General features: G+C 42.1%; 1 protein-coding gene across 3 annotated transcripts in view; it reads right to left on the bottom strand.

The window, feature by feature from the left end:
- The window catches only part of pdlim5a (PDZ and LIM domain 5a), a 237926-nt gene that overhangs the window by 7398 nt on the left and 208824 nt on the right, over positions 1–21704 (bottom strand). For all 3 annotated transcript variants that reach the window (XM_048595832.1, XM_048595842.1, XM_048595848.1), the window contains exons 9-12: positions 11461–11662; positions 7187–7367; positions 2203–2323; positions 1735–1850 (exon numbers count right to left, since the gene is read on the bottom strand). In XM_048595832.1, the coding sequence (XP_048451789.1) occupies positions 1735–1850; positions 2203–2323; positions 7187–7367; positions 11461–11662 (620 nt within the window). The remainder of the gene's footprint in view (positions 1–1734; positions 1851–2202; positions 2324–7186; positions 7368–11460; positions 11663–21704) is intronic.

The following is a 21704-nucleotide window of genomic DNA, read 5'->3' as shown; positions in this document are numbered from 1 at the left end:
GTGGATGCTCCTGTTCTTTTGAGCGGTATCCCAGGATCTTTCAATACTGTGACACTGCTCAAAAGAACAGGGTGTCAGTTTAACGCCACATCTGAACCAACACCTGGGACAACGCAATGCAGCAGTGAGGGAGTGCTACAAAGTCAATGCAAATGACGTGTTCAAGTCTCTGAATCTATTTGAAGACAAGGTTTGCCCCATTCTGAAAATTAAAGGAAAATGTTAAGTTTTCTGCTACATTTTTTACATAAAACATCTTACCTTATATTAAAGTACAATTTTCTGTCAACATAATGCAATGATTTGTATCAAACCAAATCATCTCTTACTAATTATTTCTATTCAATAGGTATTCCAGCTGTCAACAAAACACAGAAGAACACTTGCCTCTTTTTTTGGAATATGATGTTTGTGCTCCATTCCTATCAGCTTTTTTTCTATTTTAAATTCTTGAGGCCGCAGTTACAATGAAAATGCCTTCAGCAAATTGATCACTCTAATGAGACACATAGCAACCCAGTGAAGGCACAGCATTTATCACTATGATGTTATACCTACAAATCAGGAGGGTTCTCCTGAATAACTGTCCATCTCTGTCTATCTCGAGCATGCCGATCATTTCCTTCAACTTTGAAAGTTAGTCAGTGGCCTTATGTTAGGCAACAGAGAGAGGTTAGTAACTACAGAGCCTACATGGGGAATGGGCTAGGGAACGATGATCCTCAGAGATTTTCTCTTTCCCAATTACTCATGCTTCCTCCATGTGCTTGTTTCTGTTATGTCCTCCATCATTTTGGTTTCTCATGGAACATTGGCTGTTCTCACTGCTATCACTTGAGTGTATTCAGTCAACCACTGTATCCTCCACGCCTGCTTGCTGTGTCATTATGCTCCTCATTCTCAGCATTCGGGGCATTCCCTCACTTTTACTCAAAAGTGTACAAGTTAAAAACCAGGGGCCTTTCCCAACCTTTTCTCCCTGTTTCTTTCAAAGGTCTTCTGCTTCAAAATGCGTTGTTAAACAAAAAAATCAACTTAGAATAAGGAATGACCTGGCTTGTTTACTGAAATAACACTCCATAGAGGCCAGTATCGCATCACCCAGTCTCCCTGTATTTACACATGTACAGCCCTTGACTCTAGTACTGCCTCTTCAGAGTCAGCTCTCAGTATCGCTGACACTGCCCTTTTTATCTGTCAGCCAGGGCTCCCTGATTAGACCTGAGTAACTGCTCCAATCAGGGAACTGATGTTCTATGAGGTCCAGCTGGCTGACCTCGTTACGATCATTCCATTTCCCCTTTCCTTATATCAGCATCACCACATGGCTTCGGGCCAATGGAATAGCTTGCAGGTATAGCATTTAGTAGCAGCTTTTTCTGTCAAGACATTAATGGAATTCAAAATTCTCTTCCCTCTAACTAAGTTTAAAACATTTTCTGAAAAGTTTAGAAAACGTAACAGCTGTTTCTGGTATGATACACCGTACACTATAAAGCAAAGAACATTTTCTTTCACAAGCACTTTGGGTGATTGGTGAGGAAACTCACCCACTGGAAATTTGCATAACAAATAGAGACACAGGGATTTAAAGTCCACAAAGATTGTCCCAGAAAAGTGCAATGAAAATAATAACCAGGAGAAACACTGTTCTGTAGACGAGAGACACACAAAAATGCAAGACCTTCTCAGTACGGCGCGGATATTGTGGATTTGTCATCGTAGTTTACTTACTGCACAGACAAAGCAGGTATCATGCCAAGTGTGGCCCAGTGCTTGAAGGAATTTATCTCCAGCCTCTATAGGGAAGTCACAACCATGGCAAGTAGTGCCAAATAAATTATAATAATCTGTGGAAGGAAAATATATACAAGGAAAAATGTTACGGAATTAATCCATCAGTAGTTTTTTTTTCAAATGAGCAAAATATAACACTTTGCCAGCAAAGCTGGACAGAACACAATGGCTGGGACCACACACTAAAGTTATTAGACTAAATCTCCTTTGCAGGTTCAAAAATACTTTGTTTTCCATTATATCTCAGTGAAAAAAAGATGGCTTTCAACTATGAATGGTTTACGGGTTTAGCCACATGTGGACTATACCACCGTAGTTCCCTCAAACAGGGGATGTACAGCCTAACCTCAGATTATTGAAATGACCTTCGTGTGCTCCACTGTAAGGATCATGAGGGAGAATTACCTTTTTCACAGTAAGGATCACCATCCTCCATATGGAAAATATTGTTGCGAATAGGTTGCTTGCAAGCCACGCACACAAAGCAGTTAACATGCCAAGTCTGCTTCAAGGCATTAATAATTTCCTGTGAGGCCAGAAGAAAAAAAAAACTAAAAAGTGAGAAGGAATGAGCAAGTCTGCAGACCTTATTTACACGGAGAGCAAAATACCTTAGGCACAATCTCTGTGACATAACCAGAAAGATTTCCAGCAACCACAATATCTCGTTGCATGTTGTAATAATCGTGTTGCTTCTGATCATCCAAGCGGGCAGCCCAAACCACAAGCTGCAGTAAACATTTCTCTAATCTTTCTCGGGACACAGCAACCTTTGTGAACTGCTGCAGTTTGTACGGTGTGCCACTGTTATCAGGAACATTTCTGATTTGCCATTTTAACTGGGACATCCAAACAGTTGTACATCACCCGTTTCAGAATTAACATAACAGAATGTAAGAAAGGCTTGCATTTACGTAGCACCTTTGAAAACCCCCATTTTGTTGCTAAGTGCTTCACAGCCAAGAAAGTACACTTGAAATGTCATTACTATTCAAGTGTAGGAAGCGTACAATAAATGCCCACAAACCAAAATATCATAATGATCAAGTAATCACCTGGAGTAAAGTGCACTGTTTTGGCATCCTTATTTTTGGAAAGATCCAATTGCAACAGAAGCAGTTTGGAAAAGGTTCACTCAACTCATTCCTGGGACGAAGGGCTCATCTTATGAAGAAACATTGAACAGTTTGGGCCGAAAGTCAATGGAGTTCAGAAAACAGAGAGGTGGTGTTATTGAAAACACATCAGGTTTTAAGGTGGATACCATGAGGATGTGACTTTTTATGGGTGAGTCTGAAACTAGGGGACGTAGTTTAAAAAGAACGGGTGCCCCCCTTTTAAGGCTCAGATGAAGGGAATTATTTATTCCCAGAGGGCGTTGGAGAGCGGAATTATTTGTCACAGAAGGTAGTGGAGATGTGGCCTTTAAATTTAGTCAAGGTGGAGAAAGATAGAGAGGTTTGAAAGACGAGGGATTCAAGGATTCTCCAAGGACGCGTCAGACAGAAAAGTGGTGAGACCACAACCAGATCAGCTATGCACTTGATGAATGGAGGGGCTGAATGGCCCACTCCTGCTCCCGTGCTTTTTCTGGAGAAAATCATACTGAATGATAATACATCTCGTACTCTTCTTTGAAGTTCCTAGACTAGTAATATATCGTTAAGCTCATACAAAAAGGGTTAATTGTTTACTTCTCTGACGCAAACAAGTCAGAGCACTAACAGGATCCAATAAACTTGGCTACAGAAACAGAGAAATGGCAATCTTTACAATTTCACAACTTACTCTTTTCACACAATTTACTCTTTTCACAATTCACACTTTTCTCACTAGTCGTGTAGCATACAAACAAAATCAGGAACGGGGTAGTCCACACAGCCTCTAACAAAAGCGCAGTCCTGTGGGACCACAGTGACTTTACTTTCAGAGTCTGATAGGGAAACCTTCCCTACCTGTGAGACATTCCGTGCCCACTGTGCAAGGGAAGCAACACGAGTCACAAAAAAAAGTACATTCACATGGAGCAAAAAGACCAGTATGGAGTTGTTGGACTGAATGGCCTATTTCCCAGTTATAAACAGTATATAACATAGTATGGTTAGTCATGACTTGTCCTCATATCCACCCGACTCCAGTTTCCATGTAGTTAAACATGAATTTGGATACCAAGTTGAACAGCTAGAATGACAAGCTTCCATCTGGAATTTATTGATCCTTTAACCTAAACTTTTAACACCTAGCTACACAGAAGCATAACTTTTATTTAATTCTGAGTTAGCAGCTTGTGAAGCTCACGTTTCAATCTGGAATCTAATCAATGTTTTCAAACTGAACCTCTTTCCGAATCTACCTTAAATACTTAAGTGCGAGAATGGCTGACTTATTTTTTGTGTCCATAACAGAGTAGTCACTTGTGGACAAACTAAATTTCTGCATGGCCTCACACATCGCTGTCACGGTAATCTCTTCCTCCCCAGAACCCTTCGAGATACCTGCATTCCTTCATTACTGGCCTCCTTTGCCAATCTTTAATTGCTATCCCATTGGAGGCTGTGCCTTCAGCTCTCAAAGTTGTTCCTTGAACCTCTCCGTCTCTCCCATCGCTGTTGGTGCCAACTTAAAGCTTACTTCTTCAGCAAAGCTCTGGCCATCCTTTCCTAATTTATCACCGTTTGTGGCTCAGTATTGAATTTTTATTTGTTAACATCCCCACAAATGACTTCAGGAGGTCTTGCTGCATTAAAGCCATTATATAAATGCTAATTGTTGCACATTTGTTGGCCAAAATGAGCACGACAAATTCTCCGCATATTTACTGGTGAAAATTAACACTTCTCTGGCTCACAGACGGGTAATGGGAATCAAGCAGGGAAAGGAATCACAAGAACTAAAGTTTCATCCAGTTCACAGCCTTCCCCATCCTTGTCACCTGCTCACTCCCTGTTTCTAATAACCTTGGATCCGAGAGAGAATGGGGCTCTTTCATGGAAGGAAATTTCAGCTTGGCTGCTAGCCACACAATCCATCCACAGCCTGAGAAGTGAGATCGGAAAGATCAACATCAGCGATAGAATTCCATGGGAGACTCCGGCTGTGGTCCTGAAATCTGGAAAAAGATGGCAGCCAATTGCTTCCCAAAGTCCAGAAAGCATTCTTCTGGCACGACCTAAGGGGCGATATCTTGGGTTGGTTCCATCTGGGATTTCTCCATGTACACCAAAGAGACCAACTTTCCACTTGGAATTCTGCATGCTTTCTCCTGATCCCTTTCCTGGAACCAGACAGATTGCTGTCCATCTGGATGAGCGCTCTCTGATTATCAATATGCTGCTATTACCGGAGACAGGATGAAAAGGTAGAAAAATGTATCACAATTGCAGCACATATTTGTAAGACATATACATTCACCAGAGATTGGAATTTGGTACGTAAAAGATCTCAGTGGTTCCAACAATAATGCTATAACACAACCCTGATCCATCTGGGCACACTGATTGACTGACTGTGGATAATGAGAATGTTTAGAGTTTTACTTTTTGTTTTCATGGATACAGTCCAGATCTTTGAGCTTTCCAATCCCATGATCTTTGAGGAGAACAAGACTTTTGGAAGACAGGATCTTTGGCGACAGATTTCCAGTTCAAATTCATTCTTTTAGGTTGAAACAAAATGCTAAGGGATAGCTTCAATCTCACAATGTTCCCAGAATAAACTTATGAGAAGGGGCTTATTTGATCAACAACCTCTGTTTGATTGCATTTGACTTAATTACTGAGAATCAATAATTTCAGCTACATCTTCCTCCCAAGATCAAGGAGACAAAAGAAACCAGACAGTTGGAATGGAATGGCGGATATATTGGATAGTTTTCCACACACTCATTTTAAATATGTAAATTAATTTCTTAACCTTGGACCTGAACAGAAGCTGTCTCACCAAAGGAAGGACATACTTGCATGAAGCAGGGGACAACAATGGCTATTCCTCACTTAGGCACATTACAGCCCCTCTCAACATTGAGTTCAATAACTTCAGACCATGAACTGTCATCTCAATCCCCTACAGCTCCCTTGTGTCCAGCTTGCTGATCTGTTTTTTGCTATTAACACCCACTATTTAGTCTATATCTTTTCTCTGTTATCATTAGCGGTCCCTTTGCCTTTTGCTCTGGGCCACCTATACCATCTATTATGCTTACTCCTCCACCTCACCGTAACCAACTTTTTCAACAGCATTAAACCCACCAGTTTTCCAGTCCTGAAAAAGTTATATTGGGCTGGAAATGTTAATTGTCTCTCTCTTTCTCATAGACTGCCAGATCTTCTGAGTTTCTCCAGTACTTTCATGATATTAATTCCTGGGATGAATAGGTTGTGCTGTGAGGAGCAATTGAGTGGAATGGGTCCAAACACTCTTGAGGCTGGAAGAATGAGAGATTTTCCCTCACACTGTATACAATTGTTTAAAGGCCTGATAAGAGATCTTATTCACTCAAAAGGTCATGAATCTTTGGGATTCTTCACGCAAGGTCTCTGGATGCTCTGTTAGGGATATTCAAGAAGTTTTCATAGAGTCATAGGGATACATAGCACAGAAACAGACCCTTCAGTCCAACTTGTTAAAGCTGACCAGATATTCTAAATTAATGTAGTCCCATTTGCCAGCATTTGGCCCATATCCCTCTAAACCTTTCCTATTGAAGGACCAATCCAGATGCCTTTTAAATTTGTACCAGCCTCCACCACTTCCTCTGGCAGCTCATTCCATACACTCACTATCCTCTTTGTGAAAAAGCTGCCCCTTAGGTCCCTTTTATATCTCACCTTAAAGCTATGCCGCCCTAGTTTTGGACTCCCCAACCCTGGGGAAAAGACCTTGGCTATTCACTCTATCCATGCCCCTCATGATTTTATAAACCTCCATAAAAGGTCACCCTAAGCCTTCAACACTCCAAGTAAAATAGCCCCAGTCTATTCAGCTTCCCCCTATAGCTCAAACCCTCCAACCCTCTCAACATCCTTGGAAATCTTTTCTGAACCCTTTCAAGTTTCACAACATCCTTCCTATAGCAGGGAGACCAGAATTGAATGCAGTATTCCAAAAGTCTTGAGCAATGACCATGCAAGGAAAGGATTGTTTTTGTGCATCCACATTTAGCTAAAAAAATGGCACATCATTAGATCTCCAGAGCAGTTGCGATTTCAAAATGCAACAAGATGGAGTGGTGGTGGATGGTTGATAGAAAGGGTCAGTTTACATTGCCAGAAATATAGAACAACCGTTCGCCTGAATACAAAAACTCAGGAGGTTTTAGTGCAACTGGCTCAGTCAGGACGGTGCCTTCCATACTATTGATTTGCTAGGATCAGCATCTTAAATAACTTACCCCCAGGATCTTCCTCTGGCATCGGGCACATTCAGGGGCAAAGAATTGCTCGTAGCACTTCTCACAATACACAGACCCTTTCTCTTCCACAAAGCCAATGTGGGCAAGGGATAGACTACAATAGGCACATGTAAACTCTTCAGGGTGCCAGGAACGACCCATTGCCACAAGGAAAGGACCTCTGTCAGAACAAACACACCAAGGGATCACTATACAAACAGAAACAAACAAAGCTACTTCTCAGAAAAGCATAGAAAAAGAAACAACATTACAGCAAGATTTCTGGTCTTCTCAGAGATGAAATAGTAAGTGAGAAGTTTGTAACCAATGTTTCTGCTCAAACCTTCTCAAGTGTAGGAAGGAAACCCTCACTTCTCTTTGGAAGAAAACCGATCTCTAGCAGGCTTCCTTTGTCCAAATGTTGGTGCTGATCAGGTTTGGATGAAGAGGAGATGAAGTCGAGTGAGAAACCCAGTTAAGGTGTAGCATCAAATTAAACTCATACACATCGGTGAGCATTTTATCACAAGGATAGTGCATAAATGGACAGAGCTACCCCTTCAGAGTGAAGGCCTTGACATAGGGCATGAAGGATACTCACTTTAGGATTTTAATTCTGAAGTATTTGGCAGAGGATTCTCTTTTCAGCTGGAAGGTGACGGGTTGTTTTATTTACTGAAAAGCGAATAGAGGAAGAAACCTTTCATCCAATTTAACAAATACTGATATATCAGAATGTAGAGAGTCTAAAGTTGCAAAGATTAGGCTAATTAACACTCTCTCTGCTTGACACAGGCACAATGGAGGAAATGGCCAGCTTGTGTGTGTGGAGTAGACGGTGACATAGAGTTAATGTCACTGAACTGCTGGAAAACCAACATGGGACATGGTGAAATTTGAAATCAACAAAAATCTGGAATAAATAGCTGGCAAATGGTGACCGCATAACGCATTGTGTTAAAAAAAAAATTTGGTTCATTAATATCCTTTAAAGAAGGAAATCTTCTGTTCCTACTTGGTCCACCCTAGTCGTGACTCACAGCAACGTGATTAACTCTTAACTGCTCTCTGGGCAATTAGGGATGGGCAGTTACTGTTAGCGATGCCCACATCTGATGATTTTTTTAAAAAAAATCTCCGTGTTTGCTTTACTCCTAAGAATAGATCATTCATCTTCTTGAACCATTCTTCCATTCAAATTGATCAATGACTGCTGTGCATCTTAACTCCACCTACTGACCTTGGTACCTTACATTTTTTTGTTAGGTGTTGGTAGCTTTGAAATTTTCAAACAAATTGCAGCCTGACAAATTCATTTTGCAGACGCTGAGATGAGACAGTTTCAGATTTCCACTGTTTGGTTTTATAGATTTCTAGAGGCAAAGCCCCTGACTCTCTAAGGTCAACATGTTTCATCTCATTAAAAAAAATGTTTAATTGAGGCCAGTGTCCTTTCACTTCACTCCATGACTTAAATCGATACATTGAAATTAAACTGAATACCAGGGCATCTACATATCACTACACACAATCGCAAGACAGTCCATACTTTGGATGTAGGGATGGCAGAGTTGGCTTCCTATTACAGCTGTAATGTTACAATTGTAAAGCAAAGTTTGAAGGAAGGGTTAATGGAATGAGACAAACACATCCATTCACGTTCTATGCTTGTGATACCCTGATCATGTTCAGAAGGCCATTATCTAACATGAACATTCACTTCAGATATTAATTAGCCTGTATCACTTGTACACCGGCAAATTTGTTAATCGCTCGCCCAAATCTTAAACACCTCATCCATTATTCAACAAACAATCCACTGTGTGACATAGCTGCCAACTGCAATATTTCTGCAGGCCCTCTCCTGAGTCATAACGCCGAGGAGATAGCATTGCACTCAGCACAGAACAAGCTTCACAATCTTATGCATTTTTAAGCTGCAGGTATTTAGTTGCAGATGAAAATGGGAAGCACTGAAATGAGATTAGGATTCGCGAAATGAGGGTGCTGCAGTGGACGCTAAATATAGATGTGAAATGAACGCATATTACTGTCAGTTTAAAAACAGAGCAGGAATTGAGCTGGTCTACGTGGATTAGAGATGATGGGTCTGCAAAAGATTGCGGATCAGGACACCTTGAATCTGTCCATCCTCGTTGATGGCAAATTAAAGTCTTGACCGAACCTGACACAGCCACCACCTCACTACGCCAGGGCTGCTATTCAAAACACGAGTTCTCTACATTTGTAAGTGAACCATTAAGTGAGTAAAATTTAACACAAGAACTAGGAGCAGGAGTAGGCCATCTGGCCCCTCGAGCCTGCCCCGCCATTCAATAAGATCATGGCTGATCTTTTTGTGAATCAGCTCCACTTACCTGCCTGCTCACTACAACCCATAATTCCCTTACTGTTCCAAAATCTATCTTTGCTTTAAAAACATTCAACGAGGTAGCCTCAACTACTTCACTGGGCAGGAAATTCCACAGATTCACAACCCTTTGGGTGAAGAAGTTCCTCCTCAACTCAGCCCTAAATCTGCTCCCCATTTCATAGTTTTAAACCAAACAAGTCTCGCCTTCCAGACTGACAACGGCTAAAGCCTTTCTCATTATACTCACCAATTCAGTGGGTGTGATCACGTGATCAGTGTCAATTTTAAAAAGGGGTCTGTTTCCAACTACTAGATCACTATAGATTTGTGTAATTAATACAACATGCTGTCAATTGAACAAAGCTGCCTCTTCTCCAGGCTAATAAATAGATCATGTCACCCTCAGCTTGGAAGTGGAGCAGTCAGATCAAATAAGGCTGGTTCAGCGTAATTACAGTTCATGCCCTTCTGCCACTGTTCTGTGGGCTGCAGAGTGCTATCAAATGGCAGTCTTCATTTTACACCTGTTTCATTAAAGCGATGTTGTACTGTAAACCAAACTGCAACCCTATCCATGAACATAAATTACTCTCCCTCTCCCTCTATATATAATTATACAAATATACATTTTGTTTTTAAATAAGGACTTCACAAAATCAGAATTCCAATGTCACACTACTGTTTAGACATTTGTTAAATTCCTGCTCTGGTTGACTAATCTGCCTCTCCATCGGCAGTTGCTGCCTCTCCTGTTTCCGGAAGATTCCCCTGAATGGGACCACAGTGGATGTATGGAGGTTTGGAAATCAATCCTACCTGGCAAGGAGAGCTTTTCCTCTTTAGTAACAATACTCTGCTAATAAACCAACTGGTTTGTTGCCACAGTGAGAGGTGAGCTATTTGTTGTACATAAGGGCTCGCTTTGTTAGACAGCTGAGCAGCTGAAAGGAGCCCTGATGTCAGGAGGTGCTTGTAGCTTGTAACCCTATCGCAGGGTGAGGTCTAGACTGCCAGCTCTGAGCAAGGGAAGACCCCAGATCCCCAATCAGTTTTAGGCCCAGCATCTGTAATCTGTGCAGAACAGATCAACTCCGCCTCTGCACTGGCTGTGTTTTAAGCCAACAATGTGTGTGTCGACACCACACCCATTTTTAAGCAGTTACCTAATTTTAAGTGTCCACATCAGCACCTTTCCCAAAATTTAAATTTAAGATAGTCACCAATAAGCTGCAAAAGAAACTCAGGAGAAACGTCTTTATCCAGAGAGTGATGAGAAGGGGTAGTTGAGGCAGAAGGCAAAGACACATTTCAGGAAAGCTGGATGAATATGGGAACTAGAGTAGGCCATTCAGCCCCTTGAGCCTGTTCCAATATTCAATGAGAGGACGGCTGATCTGTGGCTGAACTCCATACACCTGTCTTTGGCACATAGCCCCTAATACATTTGCTTAGCAAAAACTTATCCATCTCAGATTTAAAGTTGATGCCTGATCTAGCATCAACTGCCATCCATTTTCCTAACCTCTCCCACCCTCTGTGTGCCAAAGTGCTTCCTAACATCTCTCCTGAATGGTCCGGCACTAATTCACAGACTGTGCCTCTAACTCTAGAATCCCCAACCAGTGGAAATAGTTTTTTGTTATTTATCCTATATTTTCCTGTTAACACCTTGAAGACTTCGATTAGATCACCCCTTAACCTTCTAAATTCTAGTGAAAACAGGCCTAATCTCCTCATAACTTAACCCCTGAACACAGGAGGGACAGAGGAATGGGTAACTTTGTTGTTAGGGCTGTGGAGAGACTTGGGTACAGTATTAGTGCTGGTACAGAGCAGTTCTATTTATTTCAAATACAGCGCTCATTTAATAAAGAGTATCCCCTTTGGCTTGTCTCGCTACCTGATTATGGAATTGCAGTGAGCACACATGGGCGTCCTGTTGCCAGCTGGGATATGCTCGGCCATCTGAACCAGTGTGTTATCATCCTGCGGCTCTGGCTCGCTTATCACGACGCTGGCTGCCTTCGAGTTGGAACCCCAGCCAGATGGACCTGCCGGTGATACCTGGGCAGTGGGGAGTACGGTCTTGGGGGAGCTGTTGGCTGCAGATTGACACAAACACAAAATTATATCTTTCATAAAAAACATACGAATCAAAGTCATTGCAATAATTAAGGGGAGGTAACGGGGTGGGGATAATGTCACTGAGGTAGCAATCCAGATAAATATTCTCGGGACATGATTTTGAACCCCACCATATGGCAGATAACGGAATCTCCACTCATCTGGAATTGAAGACAGTCAGCCTGATAGTGCTACATAACGACCGTCAATTGTTGTACAAATCTATCTGGTTCTGAGGAAGGGTCACCGGACCCAAAACGTTAACTCTGTTTTCTCCTTCACAGATGCTGCCAGACCTGCTGAGCTTTTCCAGCAACTTTGTTTTTGTAGCTGGTTTGCTAATCCAGCATCCACTGCCATCTAAGGAAGAGAGTTCCAAATCTCTCCCACCCTTTGTGTGTGGAAGCGCTTCCTAACATCTCTCCTGAATGGCCTGGCCCTAATCCTGAGACTACGCCCCGTAGTTCTAGAATTTCCAACCACTGGAAATAGTTTATTGTTATCTACCCTGTTGGTCCTTTAGGGAAGGAAACTGCCATCCTTACCCGGTCTGGCCTACACGTGACTCCAGGCCCGCAGCAATGTGGTTGGCTCATAACTGCCCTCTGGGCAACTAATGATGTCTAGCCAGCAACACCGACTTCCACACGCAAATAATATCAACAGGGATATCGGAAAACTACAGTTCAATCAATACAGTTGGAGCACCTAAATTTAAATGCCGCTGACAAGCTTAGATGAAAAGGTGATGCATAATTTATTCATTCAACATATATTTTACACAACATCAAGGTGAGGAACATCAGTGCTGCAATGGGCGGGTTGCCCTTCGAGGAGGCATCGCATACAATGGGCCCAGACTCACTGGGATTCACAAGAATCGAGATCTGTGATCTCATTAAAATCAATTAAGATCGACTGGAGTTTGACAGGGTAAATGCTGAGAGGTTATTGATCTCTGTTGCTGAAGACTTAGGAAGACATGGCCATAGTCTTTGGATAAGGGACAGCCATTGAGGACTGAGAGGATAAAAAGTTTCTTCACTCAAAGGACAGTGTTTCATTTTAATACATTCTTGACCACTGAGATCTGTCAATACTCAGTCAATGAGTATATTCAAGACTGACACGGATTGATTTTTGGACAATTAAGGGATTATGAGGATAGAGTGAGAAAGCAGAGTTGAAGATGACAATCAGGCATGTTTTTATTAACGGGAGAAGCAGGGTCCTTGAGCCTGCTTTTGTTTCTTCATTTCTTACCAACGATTTCCACAAAACTCAAATTAAGCATTAGGCGCAAAACTGAACCATAATCAAGCACAGGAGGCCATTCAGCCCATTTAACCTCTGACAGTTCTTGCAAGAAGAATTCAACAAGTCCCACTCCTTCCCTAGTAGAATTCAACCAGTAAAGCTGTCTTGTGTGAAAGGTACACATATTTCAACTGCTAGCATACTAAAATGCTGGTATTTATTCTGACCTCAACCATCCCTGTGAACTATTTGAGAAAAACTAGAGTGGCATGGGAGAGATTGCAGCTAACAGGAGTTCACAGGGAATGCAAACATGGATATCATCAGTTTTCTTCACTGTATAATGAAAGCAAAATATTGCAGATGCTGGAAATCTGAAATAGAAACAGAAACAGAAAGGGATGGAAAAACTCAGCAGGTCTGGCAATAAATGGGGAGAGAGAGAAAGCGTTAACATTTGGAGTCCAACATGACTGCTCTTTGGAATTGAAGAAAGGTGGAAAGTTAATGGGTTTTATCGTGTAAAAAGTGGTGGGGGTGAGTAAGTGGAACAGAAGAGAGGGAGGGTCAGGGGGAATTTACAGATAGCAAGAAGATTAGCGATCACAGATGTCACAGAACAATAGGCAAATGGAGTCATAATATATGCAGAGAAGAAAGTTGGGGTCCAAAGTACGTGTTAATAGCAGAAAGTAGGTCAGTTCTGATAATAACAAAACCATGAAAATTGGACATCGAAGGGGGAGGTTCAGAAGAAATGTGTCAAAGTGGAGTTCAGAGTTCACGGTCTGATGTTAGTGAATTCAAGGTTGAGTCCAGAACTTTGTAAATTGCCTAAGTGCAAAATACAGGCTGTTCTTTTAATTTACGTTGGGTTTCACTGGTACATTTCTCACAACCCTGGGTCAGACCACCTCCCTCTTCAGCTGTGAAAACTCATATCAGACTTAAAACATTCAGGCTGTTTATTCTCTCTGCAATTACTGCTGAGTTTCTTCTACACTTTGATTTTATTCTTTCACTTTGGTCGAGGTGTCAGACAAAGGAACTTTCACCTCATTTGCAGATCCAAATGGACTGGAAACTAAACCACTCTGCTTTCTCAGCCTTAGACAACAGCTTGGAAGCTTCAAGTAGCTGTTCACATAAGGAGCTGCAATGCAAATATTCAAATACTACATGTGCAGATTTTTGCATTTTGATAAATTCTCTTTTAAAAGTTCCCTGCCTCAGACCACACTCTCAAGGTGTAACAGTCCGGGTCCTAACTGCTCACTGTGTTAAAACAAAGGCTTTTCCTCATCTTGCCATTGCTTCTTTAGATCAGCATCTATTTGTTAACCACACTCTGGGCAATCAGAGCATTTCCCCCCCATCTACCCCTTTCCAGACCGCTCAGGATTTTAAAAACCTCCGTCAAATTTCCTCTGAATTTTTCCTCCAAGGACAACAGCCTGGATTCTCTGATTTATCCACCAAGCTGAAGGATCTCTCACAAATCCTTTCTATGTCTTCTCTAATGCCTTTACATCTGCTTTAAAGTGCAGTGCCCAACACTGGGCACAAAATTCCAGCGTTTTATAAAAAGGAGCAAGTAGGGGAGAAAATGGACAGATGAAATTCTCAGCTAAATAAAAACCAAAAGAACTGTGGATGCTGTGAATCAGGAACAAAAACAGAAATTGCTGGAAAAGCTCATCAGGTCTGGCAGCATCTGTAGAGAGAAATCAGAGTTAACGTTTCGGGTCCGGTGACTCTTCCTCAGAACTATGTTGAAATTCGCAGCTGCTCAGCTAAGGGACACAGAAACTCTACAGTTAAAGCAGAGGATGCCAAAGTGAGGGATAAATGCATCCTTATACTCTCTGAGATCTTGTTTAGAAGAAATAAGAGGCCACCTTATTGAAGCGTATAAGATTCTTAGCGGACTTGACAGGGTAAATGCAGAAAGGTTGTTTCCCCTTGTGGGAGAGTCTAGGAGCAGGGGGCATCATCTCAGAGTAAGGGGTCACTCATTTAGAATAGCGATGAGGAGGAATTTTTTCTTTCAGAGAGTGGGGAATCTGCGGAATTCTTTACCACAGAGGGCCGCAGTGGATGGGTCCTTAAGTGTACGTAAGACTCTGATTTTTAATCATTATGGGAATCAAGGATCATGGGGGAAAAGCAGGAAGGTTTGGGTGAGGATTATGAGATCAGTTGTGCTTTCTTTGAATAGTGAAAGAGACTTTGAAGGGCCAAATGGTCTAATTCTGCTACTATGTCTCATGGTCTTTGATCATTTGGTGATTAACCACCAAAAGAAGAGTTTGGGCCAATTCATGGTTGGGACACTCATAAAAGGGGGATATTACTTATTGTTTTGAATTTTCATTGTATTGAATTCATTATTTTTATTAAAATCGCAGAGGTAGATAGATTCTGGGGCCGGTTAGCTCACTTGGCTAGATGGATGGTTTGTCATGCAGAGTGAGGCCAACGGTGTGGGCTCAAAGCCAAAAGGTGTGTGAAGGGCTCTCCTTCTCAACCTCTCCCCTCACCCGAGGCGTGCTGACCCTCAGGTTAAACCACCACCAGTCATCTCTCTCGCTCCAATGAGACAGCAGCCTTAAGTTCTGGGAAGACTATAGTGTCTTCACCCTTTCTTTTGAAAAACTTTTAGATAGATTCTTGATGAACAGAGGAATCAAGGATTGTCAGAAGGTGAAGCCACAACCAAGTCAGCAATGATTATATTGAATGGTAGGACAGGTTCGAGGGGCTGAATGGTGTTATCCTGCTTTTCTTTTATTTGTTCAGACAAAATCAACATCTTCTAGTTTCACAAAGGTTGTTGGGTGGGGGGATGGGGAAAGTAAGTCAAAACTGGCTGTAAGTTGTATCTTGAACCAACCTCAAAAGTACATGCGGCAGAAAATATCACCAGTGGTGAGCTCACAAACTAGACAACTATACCTACCTGAAAAGGTCTGGCCAAGCAGTAGCAGAAATAAGAACACAGGAAAATACAAAGAACAACTTATTTCTTTGAGAAAACATAGCAGCCCCTTGAAGCCATGCCAGATAGGTTTTTAGATAAACTACTTTAGAAGTTAAAAAAAGTCACTTAAAGTAGTCAAACTTCAGGATAATTATTAGCAATCCCTTTCTGCACCTGTCAAATTTGACAGCTCCAAGTAAAAATCGACATTGCCGTGAGGTTTAACACAGGACAACAGCAGCTCCTTTGTCTGCTGGGTCATTTGGAGCATCGTCTATGCTTCATCACCACTAGTGGATCTTCCTCCCATACATACACACTTGCCAACTTTAGTCTTCACAGGGATGAAGTATTTTGATTTAAGTTTAGATTCCCATCAAAAGGAAAACGAAGCAAAAATATATTTTAGTTATATCCTACCACAGAGGAGGCCTTTTTATTATTTATTAAGGAACTTAAAAGATGCCCCTGTCCCAGCGTGATATTCCACCAGGTTTTCTGAGTACAAACAGGTGAAGCAATTTTTTTAAAATTCATTTCGTGGGACATGGGTGACACACCATGGCCGGCACTTTTTGACTGTCCCTAGTTGCCCTTGAGAAGGTGGTGGTGAGCTGCCTTCTTGAACCACTGCAGTCCAAGTCCTGTAGGTTGACCCACAATGCCCTTAGGGAGGGAATTATTCCGGGAGTATGACGATGTCAGGCTGTCGCTTGATTAGTCTGTGAGGCAACTTGCCCAATTTTGCTACTAGGCCCCAGATGTTACTGAAGCAAACTTTGCAGGGTAGACAGGGCTGTTTCTGTCGTTGTCTATTCTAGTGCCTAGGCCAATGCCAGGTGGTACATCCAGGTTCATTTCTTTGTTGAGACTTTGTGACAACCGAGTGGCTTGCTAGACGATTTTGGAGGGTAGTTGAGAGTCAACCATATTGCTGTGGGTCTGGAATCACATGTACGCCAGACCAACTGAGAATAGTAGATTAGTGAACCACATGGGTTTTTCCCAATGGACATCAGGTTTTTCCTAATTACAGATTTTTTTTTTATTCAATTCAAATTCCACGATCTGCTGTGGTGGGATTCTACCCGAGTCCCCAGTATGTTAATTGAGTTTCTGGATTAACGGTCTAGCGATAATACCATGAGGCCATGACCCTCCTTAATACTGCCTATTCTATAATATTTGGTTTCTTTTGCCAAGACAAAGAACAATTATCAAAATGGCTAAGAAACTTGCACATAAACCTTTTAATTTACTGTCCACTCACAACAGTTCTGAGAAAGTATGGCTACCAATTTGTCTCCAGTAAAAGTCATGCAAAGAGCCCTTAGATGAAAGGCCAGTAAGTCCGAATTGGATGGTGCTGATCGAGGGGTAAATATTGACCAAGGCACCGGGGGAATTGCCTCCTGCCCTTCACATTGGCTCCACTGGATCTCCGAATACCCCTAAACAAACAACTGGGGGGATCCACCATGATTTCATATCTCACCCAAAAGATGTCAACCCCCCAAACAGTGTAACATTCCCTCACCAATGTACCCACAAGCCAGCCTAGATTGTGTGCTCATGTTTCTGGAATGTTTCCTGAACGTGTTGCTTATGGCTCTGAAAGGGTTAACAGTAGCTTTCTGAAAGTGGCATCAAACCCATCAGATGGTGAGGTGCAGACTCGGTTTAGTTGCATAAATGAGCTAAATGCTAGAAAGTGGGATTAGTGCAGATTCAACGGGCCGAAGTTGGTTTATGAAGAGAGATCGAGTAGACTGGGACTATACATATTGGAATTTAGAAGATTGGTGGAGGGGGGGAACGGGATCTTACAGAAACATATGAAATTATGAAGGGAATAGATAGAATAGAAGCAGGGAGGTTGAAACTAGAACTAGGGAGCATGGCCTCAAAATAAGGGGGATCAGATTTAGGACTGAGTTGAGGAGGAACTTCTTCACTCAAAGGGTTGTGAATCTGTGGAATTCCCTGCCCAGTGAAGCAGTTGAGCCTACCTTGTTGAATGTTTTTAAGGGAAAGATAGGTAAATTTTTGAACAATAAAGGAATTAAGGGTTATGGTGAGCAGGCAGGTAAGTGGAGTTGAGTCCATGAAAAGATCAGCCATGATCTTATTGAGTGGAGGAGCAGGTTCAATGGGCCAGATGGCCTACTCCTGCTCCTATTTCTTGTGAAGGGTCTCTGCAGTGCTGTATGACTCTATGTCTCTTTGTCAACAGAACCAAGGAACCTCTGACTCTGAGGCAAAAATTCTACTCGGTGCCCCACGCTGACACATACTGCAGGAGAGTTGTGAGTTAAAGGACTTACACAAAAGCCACTCAAAATGCATGCAAGGTGTTAAGTTTAAACAGCATTGTCAAATATTTATTCAGAACATTTGCTTATTTAGCACTGCAATTTATTACATCTAACGTGAACATCAGACCACCTCAAAACTCTTACCTGTACTGATCTTATCATCTAAACTCCTTTGCTTATCTCTACGCCTCACTACCGATTAACAAAGATAGACTGTGGGAGGCCATCTTAAAAATGTAATCTTTGTATGCAGCTGGAATGTTCTAACTTAACAGGAAAAGTGAATACTTGGTGCAGAGATCCTGCAATGCACCGGAGTCAGAATTGTTAATATGCACTCCGTTAAACAGCAATTTTCCTTTCATTGAGAACAATGTCACAATTCCTCGTTTAAAAAAAAGTGAACTCTGAGGGAAAGGAGGAGAACCTGAGGCCAGGTATCAAGAGATTGAATGAAGAGATTGGCTTTGAAGATACACACGGTGAGTGGTGCACGGTGGGGGCAGAGATAAAGAGGTAATTCCATATCTCAGTGCCTAGACGGCTGAAGGCACAGCACACATCGATTTGGCAAAGGGACTGAAAGATGCATGTGGCCACTTTTTGGGAAATGCAGAGTTCTTGAAAGGGTGAAGGGGTTAAGGGGTTAAGGGGTATGCAGAGAGGAGTGAGGTGCTGAAGGGATTTGAACACAAACACATGAACTTTCAAATTTACGAACTTAGTGTGAGGTTCCCCATCCACCAAATTAAGTACTTATTTGCTCCAACACCAATCCTCTCTGGTGTGTATTATCTATAAGATGCTCTGCAGCAACTCATCAAGGTTCCATCAGCAGACCCTTTCAAACCTGCAAACTCTGCTGTCAAAGCTTCCAAGGGCATCAGACATTTGCAAACATCACTTTCTATCAAGGTCCCAAAACATTTTAGTTTTATTTATTCATTCCCCGGCTTCATTCCTCAAGCATTTATTACTCGTCCCTAATTGCCCTCAAAAAGATGAAGATAAACTGCCTTCTTGAACAATTCGAGTCCTTAGGAAGGTTGCAGTAATATTGAATATAACGGAGAGGGTTCTTTGGCCATTTTAGAAACCTTCCTCCAGGTGACACCAGTGAACACAATGTCATTTCAAAAAAGAAGTTCAATCTGGTAGTTTTTCAGTCACCATTATGGAATTGGTGTTTTTTTTTCCCCCAATTACAGATTTATATCTTTCACTGAAATTAAAAATCATGTCTCCAGGTCACTTGTCTAAGCATGTAGATGACTAATCTAGTAACATAGCTACAATGCCACTGGACTCCTAACTTGGATCCACATTGGCCTTCCTTTCATTAGCACTGGGCCAAAATATTGGAACTCTCACTCGACCGCAACCCACACTGCTTGCAGCAGCTTACCATCACTGTCTCCAAGGCAACTAGTGCAGGACAACAAATGCTAACTTTGACAACGGTGTCTGTATCCGTAATGAATAAATTTACATTTATTTTGGAAAAAAGCTTTGCTCTGCGCCTCCACCAACAAGGTCGAAATTGAAACCGTCTGTCAGGAAAATCACAACAGTAAAGTTAAATCCAACTAATCTATTCAACAGACCGATACTATTCCAATAAACCATGCCAGTGAACTGCCCAGCTTCAGTCAGCCTCTAGACTAACTGCATAGGTTTGCGCTGAAACTAATCTTTGTCTTTGTGCCAAGACAGAGTGAAGAGCTCTTTCTGGTTGGAATGCCTTTGGAAGAAGTGATCTTTTATCATTTTGTTATTGCATGACCTTTACTCTCATCATCAACAAGGAGAAACAAGACAAGCTGGAGTCTGAGCGCTGGAGGAGCTCTGAATCTGGCCAATGAATTGTCCCCAAGAAGGGGCTGTATTGCAGCTTGCCTTCATACAGTACGTTTAACAGAGCTTCACAGGAGAGAGTTTGCAAACCAAATTTAACAGCAAACCATTTTAGGCCAGGCACCCAATAGCTCGGACAAAGGCATTGGGCAGTGTCTTCAAGGGCTGTGGGGGGTGAATAAACATGAGAGATAGAGAGCATGAGAGCACAAATTTGGGCAGTGTCTTCAAGAGTTGTTGGGGCAGAATAAACATGAGAGATAGAGAGCATGAGAGCACAAATATGAGAGAGAGAGAGAGAGAGAGACAGAGAGGGGGGCAGACAGAAGGCGAGAACAGGAGAGAGCGAACACAAGACACAACAAGGTCAACAGACAGCAGGAGAGCAAGTCAGCGAGAGCAAGAGCAGGACCTTTTTTCCACTGCAGTGTAGAAGGTTGAGAGACGACCCCATAGAAGTTTATAAAATAATGAGGGGTACAGATTGAGTGTTTGGTAGTTGTCTTTTCCCTAGGATGGGTGATTTCACGACTGGGAGGTATATTTTAACGGGAGAGGAGAGAGGTTTTAAAAAAGACATGAGGGGCAAATGTTTTTACACAGTGGTTCATGTGTGGAATGAACTTGTTGAGGAAGTGGTGGATATGGGTACAATTACAATGTTTAAAAGGCATTTGGATAAATACAGGCAGAGGCAATGGCCTAATGGCATTATCGCTGGACTATTAATCCAGAGACTCCGATAACTCGGACAATGAAGGTCATCAATTTAACAGGGACAGCTTGACCATCCTAGCTCAAGCCAATCACTGATTCGCACAGGAATTCCCAGAGGCTTGGTTTTCAACCCGTAATGCAATCAACAAACATGTGGAATTAGACCCCATATACAAATCCATGCAAAAAAGAACCAGAAATTTCACAACCCAACTTAATGGACCAGATCATATTAATTCCAAGTGGAGTAGAATTGCTTCATCGAAGGTCGCTCTGATGATGTTACCTAGCATGGTGATGAAATGTCTGAATGAAAACAAGCCAGCTCAGCAAGCAAGCCAACAGACTCATCCACAACCCAAGCTACAAATCTTCGCAAGAACCTTAAACCCAGATAACATTCTGGGGACCCAGGTTCAAACCCCGCCATGACAGATGGTGGAATTTGAATTCAATAAAATACCTGGAATTAGAAATCTAATGATGACCATGAATCCATTGTTGATTGTTGGAAAAACCCATCTGATTCACTAATGTCCTTTAAGGAAGGAAACTGCCATCCTTACCTGGTCTGGCCTACATGGGACTCCAGACCTACAGCAACGCAATTGATACTGAACTGCCCTCTAGGCAATTAGGGATGGGCAATAAATGCTGTCTGGCCAGTGATGCCCTCATCTTGTTGAATAAAAGAAAAAAATATGAATGGGAAAGGTTTGGATGGATACAGGCCTGGAGCAAGCAGGTGGGACTAGTTTGTTTGGGATTATGTTCAGTATAGAGTGGTTGAACTGAAGGGTCTGTTTCTGTGCTGTATGACTGACTCTTGAGAGTGTGAGAGAGAGAGAGCATGAGAGAGAGAGATAGATAGAGAGAGATAGAGAGATAGAGAGAGAG

The sequence above is a fragment of the Rhincodon typus genome, chromosome 1 (genome assembly GCF_021869965.1).
Source record: "Rhincodon typus isolate 14 chromosome 1, sRhiTyp1.1, whole genome shotgun sequence".
In the NCBI taxonomy this organism is placed as follows: domain Eukaryota; kingdom Metazoa; phylum Chordata; class Chondrichthyes; order Orectolobiformes; family Rhincodontidae; genus Rhincodon; species Rhincodon typus.
Note: the sequence above shows the minus strand (reverse complement) of the source record. Positions and strands in the feature narration are given on the sequence as shown.